The 17,894-nt window shown below is 43.2% G+C and overlaps 1 protein-coding gene across 2 annotated transcripts in view; it reads left to right on the top strand.

Annotated features, from left to right (window-relative positions):
* The window catches only part of KSR2 (kinase suppressor of ras 2), a 349,645-nt gene that overhangs the window by 56,503 nt on the left and 275,248 nt on the right, over positions 1 to 17,894 (top strand). For both annotated transcript variants that reach the window (XM_078381644.1, XM_020812104.3), the window contains exon 3: positions 256 to 406. In XM_078381644.1, the coding sequence (XP_078237770.1) occupies positions 256 to 406 (151 nt within the window). The remainder of the gene's footprint in view (positions 1 to 255; positions 407 to 17,894) is intronic.

The raw sequence follows: 17,894 nt of genomic DNA, 5'->3' as shown, positions 1-17,894 counted from the left end.
ACTTTACACTGCAGGTTTTGTGGCCCATTTTGATGCTTATGAGGAGCACCACAAATGGCAAGCATTACTGAATTATTTCATGATTTGCACTGTCTCTTGTGTTAGAGGGAATGTCTGATCTGTTGTTGAGCAAATGTGTAATAAATGACCTCTCTTTGATGAGCAGTATTTGTTCTACAAGCCACCAGTTACCAAGGTGGCTAGTGAGCAGGATAGGATCCTCTTCTGATGGTGTGTCATCCTTCCTTCCTCTAGGAAATCACCCCTGGCCAACTAAGCCTGGAGGACCTCCTGGAAATGACAGATGAGCAGGTCTGTGAGACTCTAGAGAAGTTTGGGGCCAACAGGGAGGAGTGTGCCCGGCTGAACGCCTCTCTCTCCTGCCTCAGGAGTGTCCATAAATCAGGTGCGGCTGCATGCTTTCTGTCTTCTTCCCAGATAGTGTTAAGCAAGAATGGTGCAACTCAAGAGTATCCATAGAAATCCTAGGCCTCTTTCTTAGCTTCAGGCCTTCTCCCCTTTTGGTTCTTGTGATATTCCAAGCTACAGATGCTGATCAGGTTTAGTAATTCCACTCATGTTTTAACCCCCATGTGTCTTTATTCCAGGTGCTGAGGTATATAGCTATTGTGCTCATGTCTTGGCTCTGGGCTTCCTGTAGGCAACTTGATCAACTGCTTTGAGAATTTGGCAGATAAAACAGCTGGGAGCAGAGAATATTGGAATGTAAAAGCCTTTGGTGTGGTCAAGCATGGCCAGTTTTCTGTGGAGGGAAATGTTCGTTCCAGGGAACCCCTTAATATTAAAGACCCCTTCAGCAGTAGGGATGGTCGATTTTAGTGTGTGGGACCAGCTTCAGCCTGCCTCTGCACTAGAGATGCACTAGAGTGCTGACAAGATCGCACCCAAACGCCCTCTCAGGACCAGAGCTCGGCCAGGACCCTGGTATACCCAGGATCTACGAGCAATGAGGCGAATAAGGAGACGGCTAGAGTGCGTGTAGAGAAGGAAACCGATGGATTACAACAAAATTGCTATCAGGATCGCAACTAACCGTTACCTGGCTAAGGTAAAGGCTGCTAGAAGATCTTACATCGCTGACCGGATAAGCGATGCTTCTAATCAGCAGGCAGAACTTTTCCGTATAGTTCGCGATCTATCCAGAATTGGTCTGGGTGAAGGGCCTCCTGCTAGCATCTCACCTGACCAATTAGCAGCGTTTTTTAAATCTAAAGTGGAGGCCATCCGCCGTGATCTCTCTCCTTTTTCAAATACAATGGATCGAGCTGAGATGTCCAGCGCTCCACCTTGCCCGGTAATTCTCGATTCCTTTCAGCCTGTGACGCCAGATTTGGTGGACAAGGCGCTTGATCGCTGCCGGGCCTCCACCTCTTCTCTCGACCCTTGCCTGGCCTGGCTAATCAAAGCAGCCAGGCCTGTAACAACAGAATGGGCCACTGCAATAATTAATGGGTCTCTCCAGGAGGGCAAGGTCCCCCTTGCCCTCAAGAAGACACTCATTAGGCCCATTAGGAAGAAACCAAACTTGCCGACGGACGACATCGGAAATTATAGGCCCATTGCCAACGTTTCTTTCCTTAGCAAGGTGGTTGAGAGGGTGGTGGCAGATCAGCTTCAGGCGCTTTTGGACCAAACCAGTGCTCTGGACCCATTCCAGTCGGGCTTCAGGCCGCGCTACGGCACAGAAATGGCACTGGTCGCACTGATGGATGACCTGCTGAGGGAGGCCGATAGGGTAATATATCCCTGTTGGTCCTCCTTGACATCTCAGCGGCCTTTGATACCATTGACCACGGTATCCTCCTGGGGAGGCTCTCTGAGTTAGGGATAGGTGGCCTATTTATTTATTTATTTATTTATTTATTTATTTATTTATTTATTTATTTATTTATTTATTTATTTATTTATTTGATTTATATCCCGCTCATCTGGTAAATCTATACCACTCTGAGCCTAGCGCTTGCTTGGCTCCGATCCTTCTTGGAGGACCGCCCCCAGAGAGTACAGCTTGGAGAGAGGGTCTCGACCCCGTGGAGCCTCAATTGTGGGGTTCCACAGGGGTCGATCATCTCTCCAATGCTGTTTAACATCTACATGAGGCCGCTGGGGGGGGGTCATCAGGGGGTGTGGAGCCTCATGTCACCAGTATGCTGATGACACACAGCTCTACATCTCCTTCTCATCTTCCTCAGTGGATGCCATTCTGTCCCTTCAGCGCTGCCTGAAGACTGTACTGGAATGGATGCAGTCGAATGGGTTGAGGCTGAATCCGGACAAGACGGAGGTCTTGAGGGTGGGTGGTCCTTCCATCAGCGGTATAGGTAACTCCCTTTCTTTTGGGGGGGGGTGACCCTTGCCGCAAAGAATGAGGTTCACAGCTTGGGGGTACATCTGGACCCGGCGCTTACCATGGAAACCCAGGTGGCGTCCGTGGTCCGCTCCGGCTATTTTCATCTATGGCGGATTGCCCAGCTGCGCCCATATCTTGATTGGGGGGCCCTCACTACTCTAGTACATGCGCTCGTAATCTCGAGATTAGACCATTGTAACGCACTCTATGTGGGGCTGCCTTTGAGGCTGACGCGGAAATTACAGATGGTCCAGAATGCGGCAGCCAGGCTACTGAGTGGGGTGAGAAAACACCAACACATCTCCCCTACCCTGGCTGCTTTGCACTGGTTGCCCATCCATTTCTGCGTCGACTTCAAAGTGCTAATGATTATTTATAAAGCCCTAAACTGTTTGGGGCCTCAATATTTGGCAGACCGTCTCCTCCCACCCAGATCTACCCGAACCACCCGACATAGCCAGCAGGGACGGCTGAGGGGCCTGACGCCGAGAGAGGCTCGGAAAGAAAAAACTAGAAACTGGGCCTTCTCAGCGGTGGCCCCTCGGCTGTGGAACACCCTTCCAACAGAAATTCGGCTGGCACCGAATATTTTATATTGTAAGCCGCCCCGAGTAGACATGGTCTAGAGGGGCGGGGTATAAATTAAATAAATAAATAAATAAATAAATAAATACATAAATAAATAAATAAATAAATAAATAAATAAATAAATAGATGCCTTCTAAAATTTTATCTTAAAACCAAAAGTGATTAGAGTTTGTTTTCAGATTGAAAAACATGTAAAAATGTAATTTTCATGAAATCATATGTACACCCCTTGCTTTATAGAATTGCAACTCTAGGAGATTTTCAGCTGCAACAGTTCTTCCTTCTTTCCTCCCTCCCTCCCTCCCTTTAAAGAAAAATCACAATGGGTGTGTGAGGGAAAGACTGAACGGGTGAGGTCTGGAAGTGTCCAGGCGTGGTAGAAATAGGCAGAGTTCCCATATGCCGCCTAGAGTGGATGAGTAGTCCAGATAGGCGGGGTATAAATCAAATAAATAAATAAATAAATATGGCTGAAGGGTTGTGTGTTGCCCACCACTATTTTTTAACCTCCCTTGGATCAAAGATGTATTCTGTTATTTCTGTGATGTTTTCTTATATAGTAGAAACTATCTCTAAAACTGGTTGAGTTTTTCGGGCTTCTTGGCCGTGTTCTGAAGGTGGTTTTTCCTAACGTTTTAGATCCCGGCCGTGAAAGCCTTCGCAAATACATATCTCTAAAACTGATTTCTGGTATGGAAAAAGGCAAAGACATCTATTTAGGTGCTTCTCAAACCTTTACTAGGGACGTGGTGGCCCTGCGGGCTAATCTGCAGAAGCCTTTGTGTGCTGCAGGGTCAGAAGACCAGCAGTCGTAAGATCGAATCCACACAACGGAGTGAGCTCCCGTCGCTTTGTCCCATCTCCTTGCTAACCTAGCAGTTTGAAAGCATGTAAATGCGAGTAGATAAGTCTCGGTGGGAAGGAAAAACGGCGTTCCCTAGTCACGCTGGCCACGTGACAATGGAAACTGTCTTCAGATAGGTGCTGGCTCTATGGCTTGAAAAGCGGGATGAGCGCCGCCCCCTAGAGTCGGACTACGGCTGGACTAAAAATGTCAAGGGGAACTTTTACTTTTACCTTTACCAAACTTTTACTGTCAACTGATTGGAAGGGATCAAATAAGGAAGCAGAGAGTAATTGCAGGAGGTCCCAAATAAATGTTTGGCCTCTCTCTTATAACACTTTACAGAATTATAACACAGGATTTTTTTCCCCCTGCCTCTTCCTTGTCCCAATGTATCCCCTTGTCTCCCTCGTTTCCTCTTCAGCTACTAATTGACCATTTTCTGATTGTTAGGATAGAGGGAAAACAACACTGCAGTTGCTTAGCAACCTCAGACAAATTCCACCATGACTCATTATCACAGCATCCTGCTGTTACTGGACACCCACAAGGTTGCCTGGGTTATGGCAGTATCTGTGCTTCTCCCCCCTCTGGTCGAACAGAGCAAAGCACCATAATGTCAGCAATGGGGAGGTAAACATCGTCCAAAAATGTTATCAAAAAATAACAGATAACAGAATAATTAATGCTATATAAAAGTATACCAAGATAATAAACAATATAAAAACAACAAAAATGTTTTTTGTCTTGGTATACTTTGATATTATTTACTTATTTTGTTATTCTCTTGTAATAATTCAGTAAAAATAAATAAAAAAAACAGAACAAGTAATGCTAATAGTGATTTAGATATTTATATGCCAACAGGCTTAATATCAAAATGGGACTATTGAAAAACAGGATGGGAGGTACCAGCATGCATGTGGCACATATATTTTGAAAACATATACTCTGTATTTTGAAAATGCATACTCTGTGGTTGGTGGGCATCCTGGCATGTTGAATATCATTTGGAAAAGAATCTGGGCAAGGCGTATGTGTGTGAGGGATGAGTTGGCCTTTTTGATGCCTTAATTGTAGACCCAGTGCACTGTCAATACCATTTTGCGTTCCTTAAGTCTCCTCTTCCTTAGCACATACAACCTCACCCCCAAAAAGTGTTTTGTTTGGTTTTTTTGCTGAAAAAGTCACCATATGCCCACTCAATTTTGCAATATTTTGACAAACCCACAACACACATGCTCAAAAACAATCCCAGGGTTTTTTAAAAAAATGTGAACACCAGTAGGATTTGGCTTTAAAAAATTCTTCTCTGGCTCTTAGCTCAGTTGTACACTCAGTGAAGCTAAACACACCTGTGTCGTCCATAAAAAGGGTGTAAAACAAAACTGGGAAAGCAGTATTAAGGCCAGATATCTTCTTTAGAGTAGAGGATGGGGGAAGACTTCACATTTTCTAGAAGAAGTTTTGCAGGAGGCCATGCTGGCCCCATCTCTAGACAAATACCTTTCTCTCCAGGCAAGCTTTCTTTCAGCGACTGGCTGCCTCCGTGCAGTTTTAAAACAGCTTGTTGTGCCTCCCTGCTTTGAATGCATTTTTGGTGTTGCTTTTGTTTACTTTCTTTTTGAGTGGTAGTTGTTTGATCTTTTAAAATATTTGTATACCTACTGATTTTAGCTTTTAAATGTTATATTATATTGTAATATACAGTGGTGCCTCGCTTAACGAGCGCACCGTATAACGAAGAATCCATATAGCGATCCCTTTTTGGGGATCGCTATACGGAGCTGCCCCAATCGCCGCACTCGCTTTGCGACGATTGGGGCGTCTGGCGGCCATTTTGGAGCCGCCGAACAGCTGATTAAAATGGCTGCGGACGACCCGAAATGCCCCCCCACAGTGTTTTCGCGACCTCGGTAAGCAAGGGGAGGGAGCGAAAACACTGACAGGGGGCCATTTCGGGTCATCCGGCGGCCATTTTGGAGCCGCCGAACAGCTGATTAAAATGGCTGCGGACGACCCGAAATGCCCCCCCACAGTGTTTTCGCGACCTCGGTAAGCAAGGGGAGGGAGCGAAAACACTGACAGGGGGCCATTTCGGGTCATCCGGCGGCCATTTTGGAGCCGCCGAACAGCTGATCGGCGGCTCCAAAATGGCCACCGGACCGCGAAAACATCGCTGAAGGGGTAAGTTTTGGCGCCTATTGGAACGCATTAAATTAAGTTTAATGCGTTCCAATATGCTTTTCCTGCCCCGTACAGCGATGTTTTCGCATAGCGAAGGTTAATCCGGAACGGATTAACCTCGCTATGCGGGGCACCACTGTATAAGCTGCCTTGAGTCCTTTCTAAGGAGAAAAGTGGGGTAAAAATATATAGACAGACAGACAGACAGACAAACAGACAGACAGACAGACAGACAGACAGACAGACAGATAGAGTGGGGTAAAAATATTTAGATAGACAGACAGACAGACAGACAGACAGACAGACAGACAGACAGACTGATTGATTGATTGATTGATTGATTGATTGATTGATTGATTGATTGATTGGATGGATGGATGGATGGATGGATGGATGGATGGATGGATTAAGAGTATGCTTAAAAAAACAACCTAGACCAGTGGTCCCCAACCTTGGGCCTCCAGATGTTCTTAGACTACAGCTCCCAGAAGCCTTCACCACCACCTCTGCTGGCCAGGATTTCTGGGAGTTGAAGTCCAAGAACATCTGGAGGCCCAAATTTGGAGACCACTGACCTAGACAACCCCAAGATCTATTATATGCAAAATGCTGAACCAAAGTGGAGGGCAGCAGATATACTGTCAGAATGTGGGGGAAAGGTGCCTTTCAGCTTTTTTTTTTTTTTTTTTTTTTTTTTTTTTTTGCTTGGGGGTTTGTTTCACAAAGTTTGCTGCCCATGTTGCTCACCCATGCTCAAAATGCTTTCAATTTCAGAAGTCTTTTAGGGACTGTTTTTTTGTTGCTACTGCTAAACTATTAAGACTTGGAAGCATGTAATAAAATCACCTGGAAAGATACAAACAGACAACCTGATCTACTTTCTTGCCGGACACATCCCTTCGGTATGAGTGCTGCTTGGTTGACTCCCTGCAAACACCAGAGGGTGCTGTTTGATCATAAAAATAACACTCACTGGAGTTAACCAAAGATATCAGTGTTGTGCTTGAAATTAGCTAAAGACACTCTGATTAATTTGTTTGCCAGCCGTTTGTTTTATAGGGAGGGGTTGTAAATTCACAAAGGTTTATGATGATCTTTGCCATGTTGAGATCAGATTGTCTAAGTCTGAGGGCAGGTAAAGTTTGCTCTTTGCCATTGTCCCACTTTTCCAGTGCACGGGTTACACAGAAGAGCTGCCCTTAAAGCATGACCTGAAAGTGTGGAGACTCCACTATCAGCACCATACGTGTTTGTTTTGTGTATGTGTGAACTTGTGTGGACTTTGTATCTTAATATAAAATTAGAATCTGTAACCCCTAAATCATAAAGAGATCATTGAGCTATAACACATTTTAAATTAAAACTATAATCAATGTATTCTTGAAGGCTTTCACGGCCAGGATCTGATGGTTGTTGTGGGTTTTTCGGGCTCTTTGGCTGTGTTCTGAAGGTTGTTCTTGCTGACATTTCGCCACTCTCTGTGGCCGGCATCTTCAGAGGACTGGAGTAGGAACTATAATCGTTTGGGCTTTTCTTTAAAGAACAAAAAGCATTTTAAGAATAAAAACAAATCCATTTTTTTGAAAAATGTGAGCACCTTCCACACCCAGCTCCATAATCACATAATGAGTGATTGCAGAAACAAACTCTTCATTAGAGTAATGGAACTCCTTAAAGGGCTAACAGGCTAAACAAGAAAACTTAGTATCTTGAGGGAGTTGCCTTCACTCCGGAAATCTTTAAGGAAGGGGAACCCTCTTAGAAGTCTTTCAGTGAGAGGAATGGAGCCCTGTGCCCTCTACCAGTTCAAGGACACCTCTCAGGTAAGCCAGGCACAGGCGGCTGCAACAGGGCTGCTGTAGGCATTCAGCCAGCTGTCCCTGAAAAGAGCGTAGCATGAGCTCATTCTGCTGCTACACCTCCAATGTCCCCAGTGGTGGCATCTGCCCTGTAGGTGCAGTAATTCTCATGGGAGGCATGACCAAATTCTACCCAGATCTGGGTCAACTCTCCGGTGTAGCATAGCACGGAAGGAGGAGGTACAGGAGAAGTGCTGCCTGACTGGCTGAGAGCAGGCTGGCCAGGAGGTCTCTGCTGTGAAACCACTTCCCCCTGCTGCTTCCTCTGCTGGTGGTGTGCCCATCTCTGGTTCTTAAACCTGTGATCCTCTTGGCGCCTGTCCTTGTCTTAGCAAACTCAGGCAGACTCCTCAGGTGGCACCAGAAATTCCTCCCAGCACGTGGATCATAGTGTTGGGATCACAGCGGTGGATGGCCTCCCACCTAACCGTTGAGTATTTTAGTGACATTAGTATCTTCCGGCCCTCAAACACCTCCCAGCCCAGCAGTCTCCTCTTCTGCCTCACTCTGCATCGTGGCCATCGCTATACATGTGGCCTCAAGGGCATAATCTTCATCTCCAGCACCAACACCCCAGTTCACAAGTGAGCTGCATGTCAGGAATCTTGACTCTCAAGGAGGCAGAGAACCCATTCCCTAACCAGTCTCCAGTCCGCTTTCCGCTGAAACACACTGTCTGTAGATATAATGGTATTCACAATAATAGTGACAGTACTGCATATTGTCTAGAAGCTGCCATGTCTACAGCTGCTCTCTTGGTTCTTGTGAGCTTATAAACATGGTTGGTAAAAAGATTATTTTGCATGGGCATCAAGGAAGAGGCAGAAGAAGGCAAGGTTATACGTATCTGTTAGCTTGAGGCTGATCTGAGTGTTTCAGCATTTGAAAGTTTAGGGCTTTTTGATCGAATGCAGCCGCATGTTCTGTTCCAAGCACATGGTGCTGGTGGAGATTCAGCTGAAACATATTTTGGATTTCAATAAGCTTACAGAGAATTCCCATATTCACAAATACTCAAAACAGGAGAAAGTTCACTTTAGATGGGAGTATCTTAATACTGAGGACAAATTTCAAACAGATCCTATGAAGTAGGAAGTAACCTAAGAAACAAGAGTGGTTGGAGAGGAGCTTTCAGATCAACAGGTTAAAAGGACAGATGTATAGGAAATGGAAGAAGAGTTAATAATCAAGGAAAAATGCAAACAGCCAGTATTTGTAAGGAAGAGATCAGGAGGGCTAAGGCTTAGTAAAAGCTCAGATTTTCAAGTGAGATCAACAACAACAACAACAACAACAACAACAACAACAACAACAACAACAACAACAACAACAACAACAACAACAACAACAACAACAACAACAACAACAAGGAGTGCCACAACTATGCTTGAAGCAACAGAAAGAACAAGTAAGGGGTAGGTTTACTGCATGGAGGGATGGAGAATGAGTGCTAATGAGTGCTTTAGAGAGGCAGAACTGCTTTGCTGTGTCTTCTCCCAAAAATGAAGGCAGTGCTCCCTTGAGTAAGAACAGAACTGGTGTTGCCATCAGGGCTGCAGGTGAAAACCAGCAATGGAAACAAAGAAAATGAATTCAGCTTTCTAGGGCCTGATGGACTGCATTTAAGATGCTAAAGGAACTTGGAGATGCAACTTTGGGGTCTCTGTTTATATTTTTAAAAGAATTCTTAGAGAACAAGTGAGATCACTGCATGTCTGGAGGCAGGCAAATATTCCCCTTGTTGTTCTTGTTTAGTCATTTAATCGTGTCCGACTATTTGTGACCCCATGGACCAGAGCATGCCAGGCCCTCCTCTTTTCCTCTGCCTCCCGGAGTTTGGTCAAATTCATGTTGGTATCTTTGATGACACTGTCCGACCATCTTGTCCTCCGTCGTCCCCTTCTCCTCTTGCCTTCACACTTTCCCAACATCAGGGTTTTTTCCAAGGAGTCTTCTCATGAGATGGCTGAAGTATTGGAGCCTCAGCTTCAGGATCTGTCCTTCCAGTGAGCACTCAGGGTTGGTTTCCTTCAGAATGGATAGGTTTGTTCTCATTGCAGTCCAGGGGACTCTCAAGAGCCTCCCTCCAGCACCACAATTCAAAAACATCCATTCTTCAGCAGTCAGCTTTCTTTATGGTCCAGCTCTCACTTCCATACATCACTACTGGAAAAACCATAGCTTTGACTATGTGGACGTTTGTTGGCAAGGTGATGTCTCTGCTTTTTAAGATGCTGTTGAGGTTTGTCACTGCTAATATTCCTCTGCTCTCCCCCTTTTCATCTTCAAAAAGGAGAAAAGAGGACTCGGCCAACTATTGGCCTTCCTTTGTTTGGCAGGACAATCATATGTAAAATGAAGATTTTACTTAAGATTAATTTTTAATTTATGATTTTATTGATAAAGATAACTGATGAATAGTTGAAAGACTGGCAAAATCTGATTGATACATTTTGTAATGCAGATTAAAAAGTAAGGATTGATAAGAAGAGATGGTATAAATTTTAAAAACAGAGAGAGGTAGGTCTTCCTAATATAAGGCTATTTTATATACTTAATCAGAGTTGGCTGGATTAATCAATGGTTTAGATCCCTGGCCAGAGGTTAGGAGTTTGATTCCCCACTATGCCTCCTGGTAGAAGAGCCCGCCTGTGTGGCCTTGGGTAAGCTGCACAGTCCCAGGGCGCCTCCCCCCCCCAGAGGAAGGGTATGGGAAACCACTTCTGAAAGTTCTTTTCCTGGAAACTCTAAAAAAAGGTTGCCATACGTCAGAATTGACTAGATAGCACATTATTATTATTATTTATATAGACAATTGAATGAGAAATATACATGAAATTATATCTGATTTTTATTATTTAATATGTTTACTCTTTTTCCCTGAAAATAAGACCTAACCTGAAAAGAAGCCCTAGTATGATTTTTCAGGATGTTCATAATATAAGCTCTACCCCAAAAATAAGCCCCAGTTAAGTGAAACCCCACCCTCCACCGTTGTGCAGCCACCAGACAAAGATGAGATGACTATATTTGAATAAATGTAGATTGTTGTACAAGAAAAAAAAATAAAACATCCCCTGAAAATAAGCCCTAATGGGTTTTTTGAGCAAAAATCAATGTAAGACCCTGTCTTATTTTCGGGGGAAATGGTAGGTTTGAAATTGCAAGAAATTGATGGGACCCTGAGAATAGTTTGTCTATATAAAATAATTAGAGTATGGTAAACAAAACTTTTAAAAACTTTTTTCAATAATATCATAGAATACTGAAGTTGGAAGAGGCTTATAAGGCCATCACATCCAGCCCCCTGCTCTATGCAGGAATACAGATCAAAAGATATCTGCCAGGTGGTTGTCTACATTTCTCTTGAATGTCTCTAGAATGCGATGTATTGAGGTACATGGTTCCACTGTCGTACTGCTCTAACAATTAGGACTTTTTTGCAGATATTCAGCTAAAATATGGCTTCCTGTAACTGGAGCCCATTGTTGCATTCTTGCACTCTGGGATGATCAAGAACAGATCTTACTCCCCCCCCCCCGCATGACAACCTTTCAAGTATTTGAAAAGTGTTGTATTATCCCTGTGTCTTCCTTTCTCAAGGCTAAACATGCCCAATTCTTTCAGTCTTAAAATATTGAAGAGCACTGGGCCCAGGACTGAACCTTGGGTTACCCCACTTCTTACCTCCTCCCAGTTAGAGAAGGATCCATTAGTCATCACCCTCTGAGTATGTTTCTGTAGCCAATTGTGTATCCCCCTGACACTTGATCCAGCCCATACTGTACCTAGTTAGCTTGCTAATCAGGATCTTATGTGGCACTTTGTCAAAAGCTTTGCTGAAATCAAGATATACAGTACTATGTCTACAGCATTCCCTTGTCTATCCATGATTCTACCTGCTCAAAAAACAAGATCAAATTAGTTTGGCAGGATTTGCTCTTGACAAATCTGTGTTGGCTTCTAATTATTGCATTGTTTTCTAGGTTCTTGCACAATGACCACTTTTCGGTCTGTTCCAGAATTTTGCCTGGGATTGATGTTAGGCTGACTGGCCTGTAGTTCCCAGGTTCCTATTTTCTGCTCTTTTTGAAGATAGGGACAACATTAGCCCTCCTCCAATCATCTGGCACTTCTACCGTTTCCCATGATTTCAAGAAAACAATGGACAGCAGCTCTGAGAGTTCTTCAGCCAATTCCTCCAGTGCTCTCGGATGCAGTTCATCTGGCTCTGGCAATTTGAACTCGTTCAAGGTGGTAAAGTGTTCCTTGCCTATTTGTTTATCAATCTCCAGCTGAAATCCTGCTCCCTCCCCTTGCACTTCCAATTTGTCTGGAGGTTCATAGTCCGTCCTGTGAGAAAAGACTGAGCTAAAATAGGAATTGAGCACTTCTACCTTTTCTTTGTCATCTGTTATCATTTTTCCATCTCCACTGAGTAGCTGTGCCACTATTTCTTTTCCTTGTATTTTCTTTGCACATATCTGAAGAATGCTTTTTTAATTGCTTTTAGTGTCTCTAGCTAATCTTTTGGTGTCTTTAACTAATCTCAGCTTATTCTCAGCTTTTGCTCTTCTACTGTTGTATATTTGGAACAAATATATAAAAAGTATTTACCCCATCAACTTCTTCTTTGCACTCAGTGATAGAAATTACAAAATTAAATGAAATTTGGAGAATCTATTAAGGAAGAAACAGATTATAAGGATAAAAGGTTGGTTGGGAAAGATAGGGAATAAAGAAAAACATTTTAAGAATGGAAAAAATATTTTGATTTAATCATACTCAGAGTAATGGAATAAAGATTGGGTAAAAAGAAATTGCAAATGTAGAGATTTTACGAGATTTGAGGAGATTGTATTAAAGAAAAATGACAGATGAAAATAAGACATTGAAAGGCATAGTAAGAAGAATTTACAATATAGTAATAGAAGCTGGTAAAATTTGGGCTTGATGGCACCACATTTGGGTGGATTTGTAGCTGGTTGATAAGCTGTAGCCAGAGAGAGTTCATCAATGGTTTCTTGTCATCCTGGAGACAAGCGATGAGTAAGGTGATGCAAATTTCTGTCCTATTCTTGGCATTCTTCAACTTCCCTGTTAATGACTAGGATGAAGTAGTGGAGAGGATGCGTCTCACATCTGCACAAAAGAAATAGTAAGTTTTATTGTGTGGTCATAGACCCATTCATACAAAGGTAAAATAGATAAAATAAATATATAGTATTATATAGAATCTTGCTATAGCATTGTGCGCATTCTTATAACTGAAAATAAAAACTTAGCCACTAACTGCATAATTATTTGATTCTTTCCAGACAATGGAAATTTCAAATAGCTTGTGGGAGGTAGACCAGTACATTTAGTCATGAGTGAACCAAGATATCAAATGCGTTTGATGCTATATAGGCTACATTCTAAAATGATGTGCGCCAAGGTCTCAATAATTTCTTTCCCACCGGGACAAATCCTTTCACCCTATGGGGTGTTATTAAAACACCCGTTTAAAAGGGCTGAGGGAAAGCAATTAAACCTAGCCCTTGAAAAGGCAAAGCAATATCTTGGTGCTATAATTTGGGAAGTTAAAATTTAGGGCAAAACACAGTTGTGAACAAGTCCTGCCTGCACAAGCTAGAGAGTATTGAAGGTCTATATCTTTGATACGTTGTGTAAGTATTGGTTTAATGCTACCTTGAGGCTGTCTCAGTAGGAAAGCCATAGAGAAGCCTAAGAGATGTAGTTTTTCTGTAAATCCCTTATGCCATGAGCGGGCAAAGACATCTTTCAGCAAATAATATAGGTTATTGGGGCATAGACCACCTTTAACCAATAACAAAATGCATGTAGCCATGCTTGACATTCTACTGAGGGCATACCAGCTTTGAGCCCCAGACCGGCTGAAGAGCTTTCTAATGACAAGAGCCATTTGACAGTGGAATGTCCTACCTCATAATATCTCACCATCAGTGGAAGTTTTAAATAGAGGTTAGATGATCACGTGACAATTTGGATTTTATGAGTCTCATCATCCCTTCTTGCTCTACAGTTGTATGATTCTATGTAAGTAAACATCTTGGCTTGAAAAATGATGCCAGTAAGAGTTTTCTGATAAAATCTTTGCATAGTTTGAAACAAGGAACAAATGAGTTGTAAAATCAACTGCAAATGCTCCCCCCTTCCCTTCCTTTTGGGGGTGGGGAGGGAGACATCATGGGACAGACAAGGAAGAGAAATAAATTAAATTCTAAGTATCAGGAGTCATTTTATGCTGCAGAAGTGGCTGAACAGAAGCATCCATCTGTGTTGTGTCCTGGGAAAACCTGTTACGTCTTCATGCTTTGCATTTTCACTGCAAAGACGTTGGCTGCTAGAATCTTATGTTCCTTTAATTACAGTTTCACTTTCATTCGCCTCTTCTCTGGCTGACTTTCCTTCCTGTCATCCTTCATGCGCGACATTAAATTTACCATTCTTAAAACACAATACATGCATGCGCACACACGTGTGCCTTGACTTGAGCAGAATGATATGCTCCATTCATTTACCCCATTTGCCAATGACACTTTCCCCTCCCTCCACCCACTTTCTCATTCTATCTTTTTATTTCTTTCATCCATCAAGTTTCTGGCTCTTAAGCTAGTGAGTCTTGAGCTTTGAAGAAAGGAGGGATTGAACACCTGACAGCAGGCAGAGAGATTTAAGATCTGAAAGCATTTTGAACTTTCTGATGCATATGAAAAAATTGAATGCTTTTCCTTGAAGGTACAGTGTGTTTCTGCCTTTCAATGGCAAGTGCCTGAGATGGAGGAGCCAAGCTTGATATTAATAAATTAAGATGAGGGACATTGTCAGTGTCAGTTAATGAGTCATTAATTAGAGCCATCCAATTTCCTAGGTCGTATCTCCATGTGAGGAATGTGCTAAGAAAAAGTGGTGGAGGGGAGAGAGAAACAGACACTGTGATAGATCTCGCCTTTAATATGGTCGAAGAAGCTGCTCTTTGCTGCATCTCAGTTCAGAGGAGAGGAAACAGATTTTGCATTTTGTAGCACTCTCCTTTTAGCCCAGAATCCTATTGCCCTCTGCAGTCACATAAGGGAAGGTTCCTGTTTCCAAGAATGACCATTATGTATTTTGTCTTCCCTGGAGTGCATAACTGATCACACGGCAGCTTGGCAGACTGGATGTGTGACTGGAAGCCCTGGAAACAAGGAAGCCAATTGCATGATTATGTTACCGTATTTTTCACGCCGCAAGACGCACCTCTCCATAAGATGCACCAATTTTTAGGAGAAAACAGGAAAAAAATAATCTGTTTTCTTCTCTTAAAAATTTGGTGAGCCTTATGGAGAGATCCGTCTTATGGAACACACCCTAGGACCCTTTGGAGGCTCACTCGGCCCCCCCGGGGGCCAGAGGGGACGAAATCGCCACCTTCAGGGACTCTTCTGAAGCTTCCCAAGCCTCAAAAGAGTCCCAGAAGGTGGCAATTTCACTCCCGCTGGACCCGTGGGGGCATGGGCGGAGCCTCCCAAGGGTTCTGGAAGGCAGACTTGGACCCTTGGGAGGCCCCCCACCCCCCACCCCCCATGGGGCCAGTGGTGGCGGAATCACCAGCTTCGCTCCATAAGATGCACAGACTTCTCACACCAATTTTTTTGGAGAGGAAGTGCATCTAATAGAGCGAAAAATACGGTACATGTGGAGTTTTTCTTTAGGTGGGATTTTGTCTCTGGTGGTCAGAGCAGGCCTCAGGAACAACTCATGGTCTGTGCAAGGAAACAGCTTTTCCCCATAATGCTTGGTTGAGCTTCTCCCACCAGCTTGGAACACAGGCCATCTATGGAAGGGACCCCTATCTCACTATTTTTCAGATATTTCAGATGATAACTTTCATCATCCATAACCAGTGCCTTGTCTGATACCACGGGAGGTCAGGGAAAGTTAGGTTAAAACAGGGTGTGTGTGTTGTGGGTGGCCTTCCAGATGATGTTGGAATACAGATGTCGTCATCCTTTACCATTGGCTCAGTGGCTAGAACTGGTAGAGTCTGGAGTCCAGCAGCATCCAAAGCTTAGAAGGGGTTCACTCATTTTCCAAAACTCTCTGGATGACCTTGAGATTCTTAGGCCCTCATATTGTTGTTGGGCTGAAACAGTCTATCATTTGGAGCTCCAGGGAGCAAAAGTGACATAATTAACAACAAAAACAATACAGGACATGACATAACATGACATAAAGACTAAATAAAAGTTTGCAAGGACAATTTTCTGCAGAGCTGAATGATCCTTTCTTTTTTCTGGAAACAAAAATGGTGAAGACATGGCTTCTATTTCTCCCAGCATTTGCTGTGCTGCTCAAAGAGTGACAGGAATTGTCATGTGATAACATCTGGAAGGCTGAAAGTTGCCTACTCTTGTAGCCTAAGAAACCTTTATCTTATTTGGAGTGCAAGGGTCAGGAGAAAGCAGTTTCAGCCTCTAGTCATTATATTTAATCTCAGTCTGTCTTTTCCGAAGATACTTCTGTATTCAAATTAGATCCAGCTGTTGGGGGGCATTATTTATTAGCTATTACATAACTTTATTATGATCTGATGGCTATGAAACTGGCTTTCCTCCTTACTGCTTTTTCCTTACAACAACCATGTGAAGTAAGTCAGGTCAACAGAGAAAATGACTTGGTGAGAGAGTTTTGTGGGTTTGTGAGGACTAGAAGCTAGATCTTGCTAACTTCAGTCTGATGTGCTCATCAGCTCGGTCCCACTGATAGTCCTCTCCCTCTGGCACCAATTGCTGCCCACAAGAAAGAGGTAAAACAATGCATTTTCCCCCATCTGTTTCCAAGCAGTTATTTTTGTGAAATCAAATGTTCCACGTGAGAGCCTTTCTGAACCATGGAGTTGTGATTTTTGCATTGCAAAAGAATAATTAATGTGGATTTTTTTGAAAAATAAAAGGAGAAAAAAACAACGACAGGTTGCCTGGGCTGTTTCTCCTTTTGCTAATTAAATACATCTGCCTGTGAAGATGGACAAGCAAGACAGGAGATGAGCAACAGGTTACTTCATAAATGAAGACAGGAAATTATTGACTCTAAGCTACGTACTCAGACTTCACGGTTCCATGTCACAGAAAAAAGGTCATCAGTGTTGCCATACCATCACTTCCTCAGGAAGGCTGTCTGGCAGATACGATTTCCACGCCAGCCCTGGTGATTGATGTCTGGGGGTTCAGAGAGAGAATGCCTGTCACTAGGCCACTGGATTTCTCCTTTTCATACACAGCTAGCTAGGTATCTTGGTTCTGGGCTGCATGGAGGGGAGGGTTTTTTTTCCCTTCTTCACTATCCAGGACGAAAACCTAGCAAGTCTCTACACAGGAGAAAGAGAGTAGCTCTTTATTCATGCAAGAGTGAGGAAATTTTTCAGTCACATTTTTACTTACATTTATCTAGAATAGGAAATGGACAATTGTAGCCCTCCAGATTTGTTTGTTTGTTTGTTTTTGGACTGGAATTCTCAGCAACCCTTGCCATTAATGAAAGATGCTGGGATTGGCAGCCCAAACTGATATGAATGGCCACAAATTACTTTTCCCTAGTCTGAAACTTGGAAAACTTACTGTTTTGGACTGCCCAAATGTTGGATTTCCACCCCACTCTATCCCAGAATTTCTGAGACAACCTGATCCCAGGATTCTGGCATTTATAGTCTGAAAAATAATTTTGCCAAGTTTTGCTATAAATATCTTGCCAATATTCCCATATTGCCCATGTTCTATGTCAGATTTCTTCCTCCTTTCATGCATAAAATGAATATCTGGGGACACAGTTTCTCTATTTTCATGTATTTCATTCATAGACTAAAGCATCTTTGTGTGCATTTTTCAAATGCTAAATATGCATGTTAATAGTATATGTGAACTGCTGGATAGCTTAATGGGTTAGGCCTCTGGCCGTGGAGCAGAAGTAGGGAGTTCAGTTTCACAGTGTGCATTTTTGAAAGGGGCTGGACTTCTGTGATTCATAGGGTCCTTTCCAGCTC

The sequence above is a fragment of the Pogona vitticeps genome, chromosome 14 (genome assembly GCF_051106095.1).
Source record: "Pogona vitticeps strain Pit_001003342236 chromosome 14, PviZW2.1, whole genome shotgun sequence".
Taxonomy (NCBI): domain Eukaryota; kingdom Metazoa; phylum Chordata; class Lepidosauria; order Squamata; family Agamidae; genus Pogona; species Pogona vitticeps.
The sequence above is the reverse complement of the archived record's forward strand: the minus strand, read 5'-3'. Positions and strand labels throughout refer to the sequence as shown.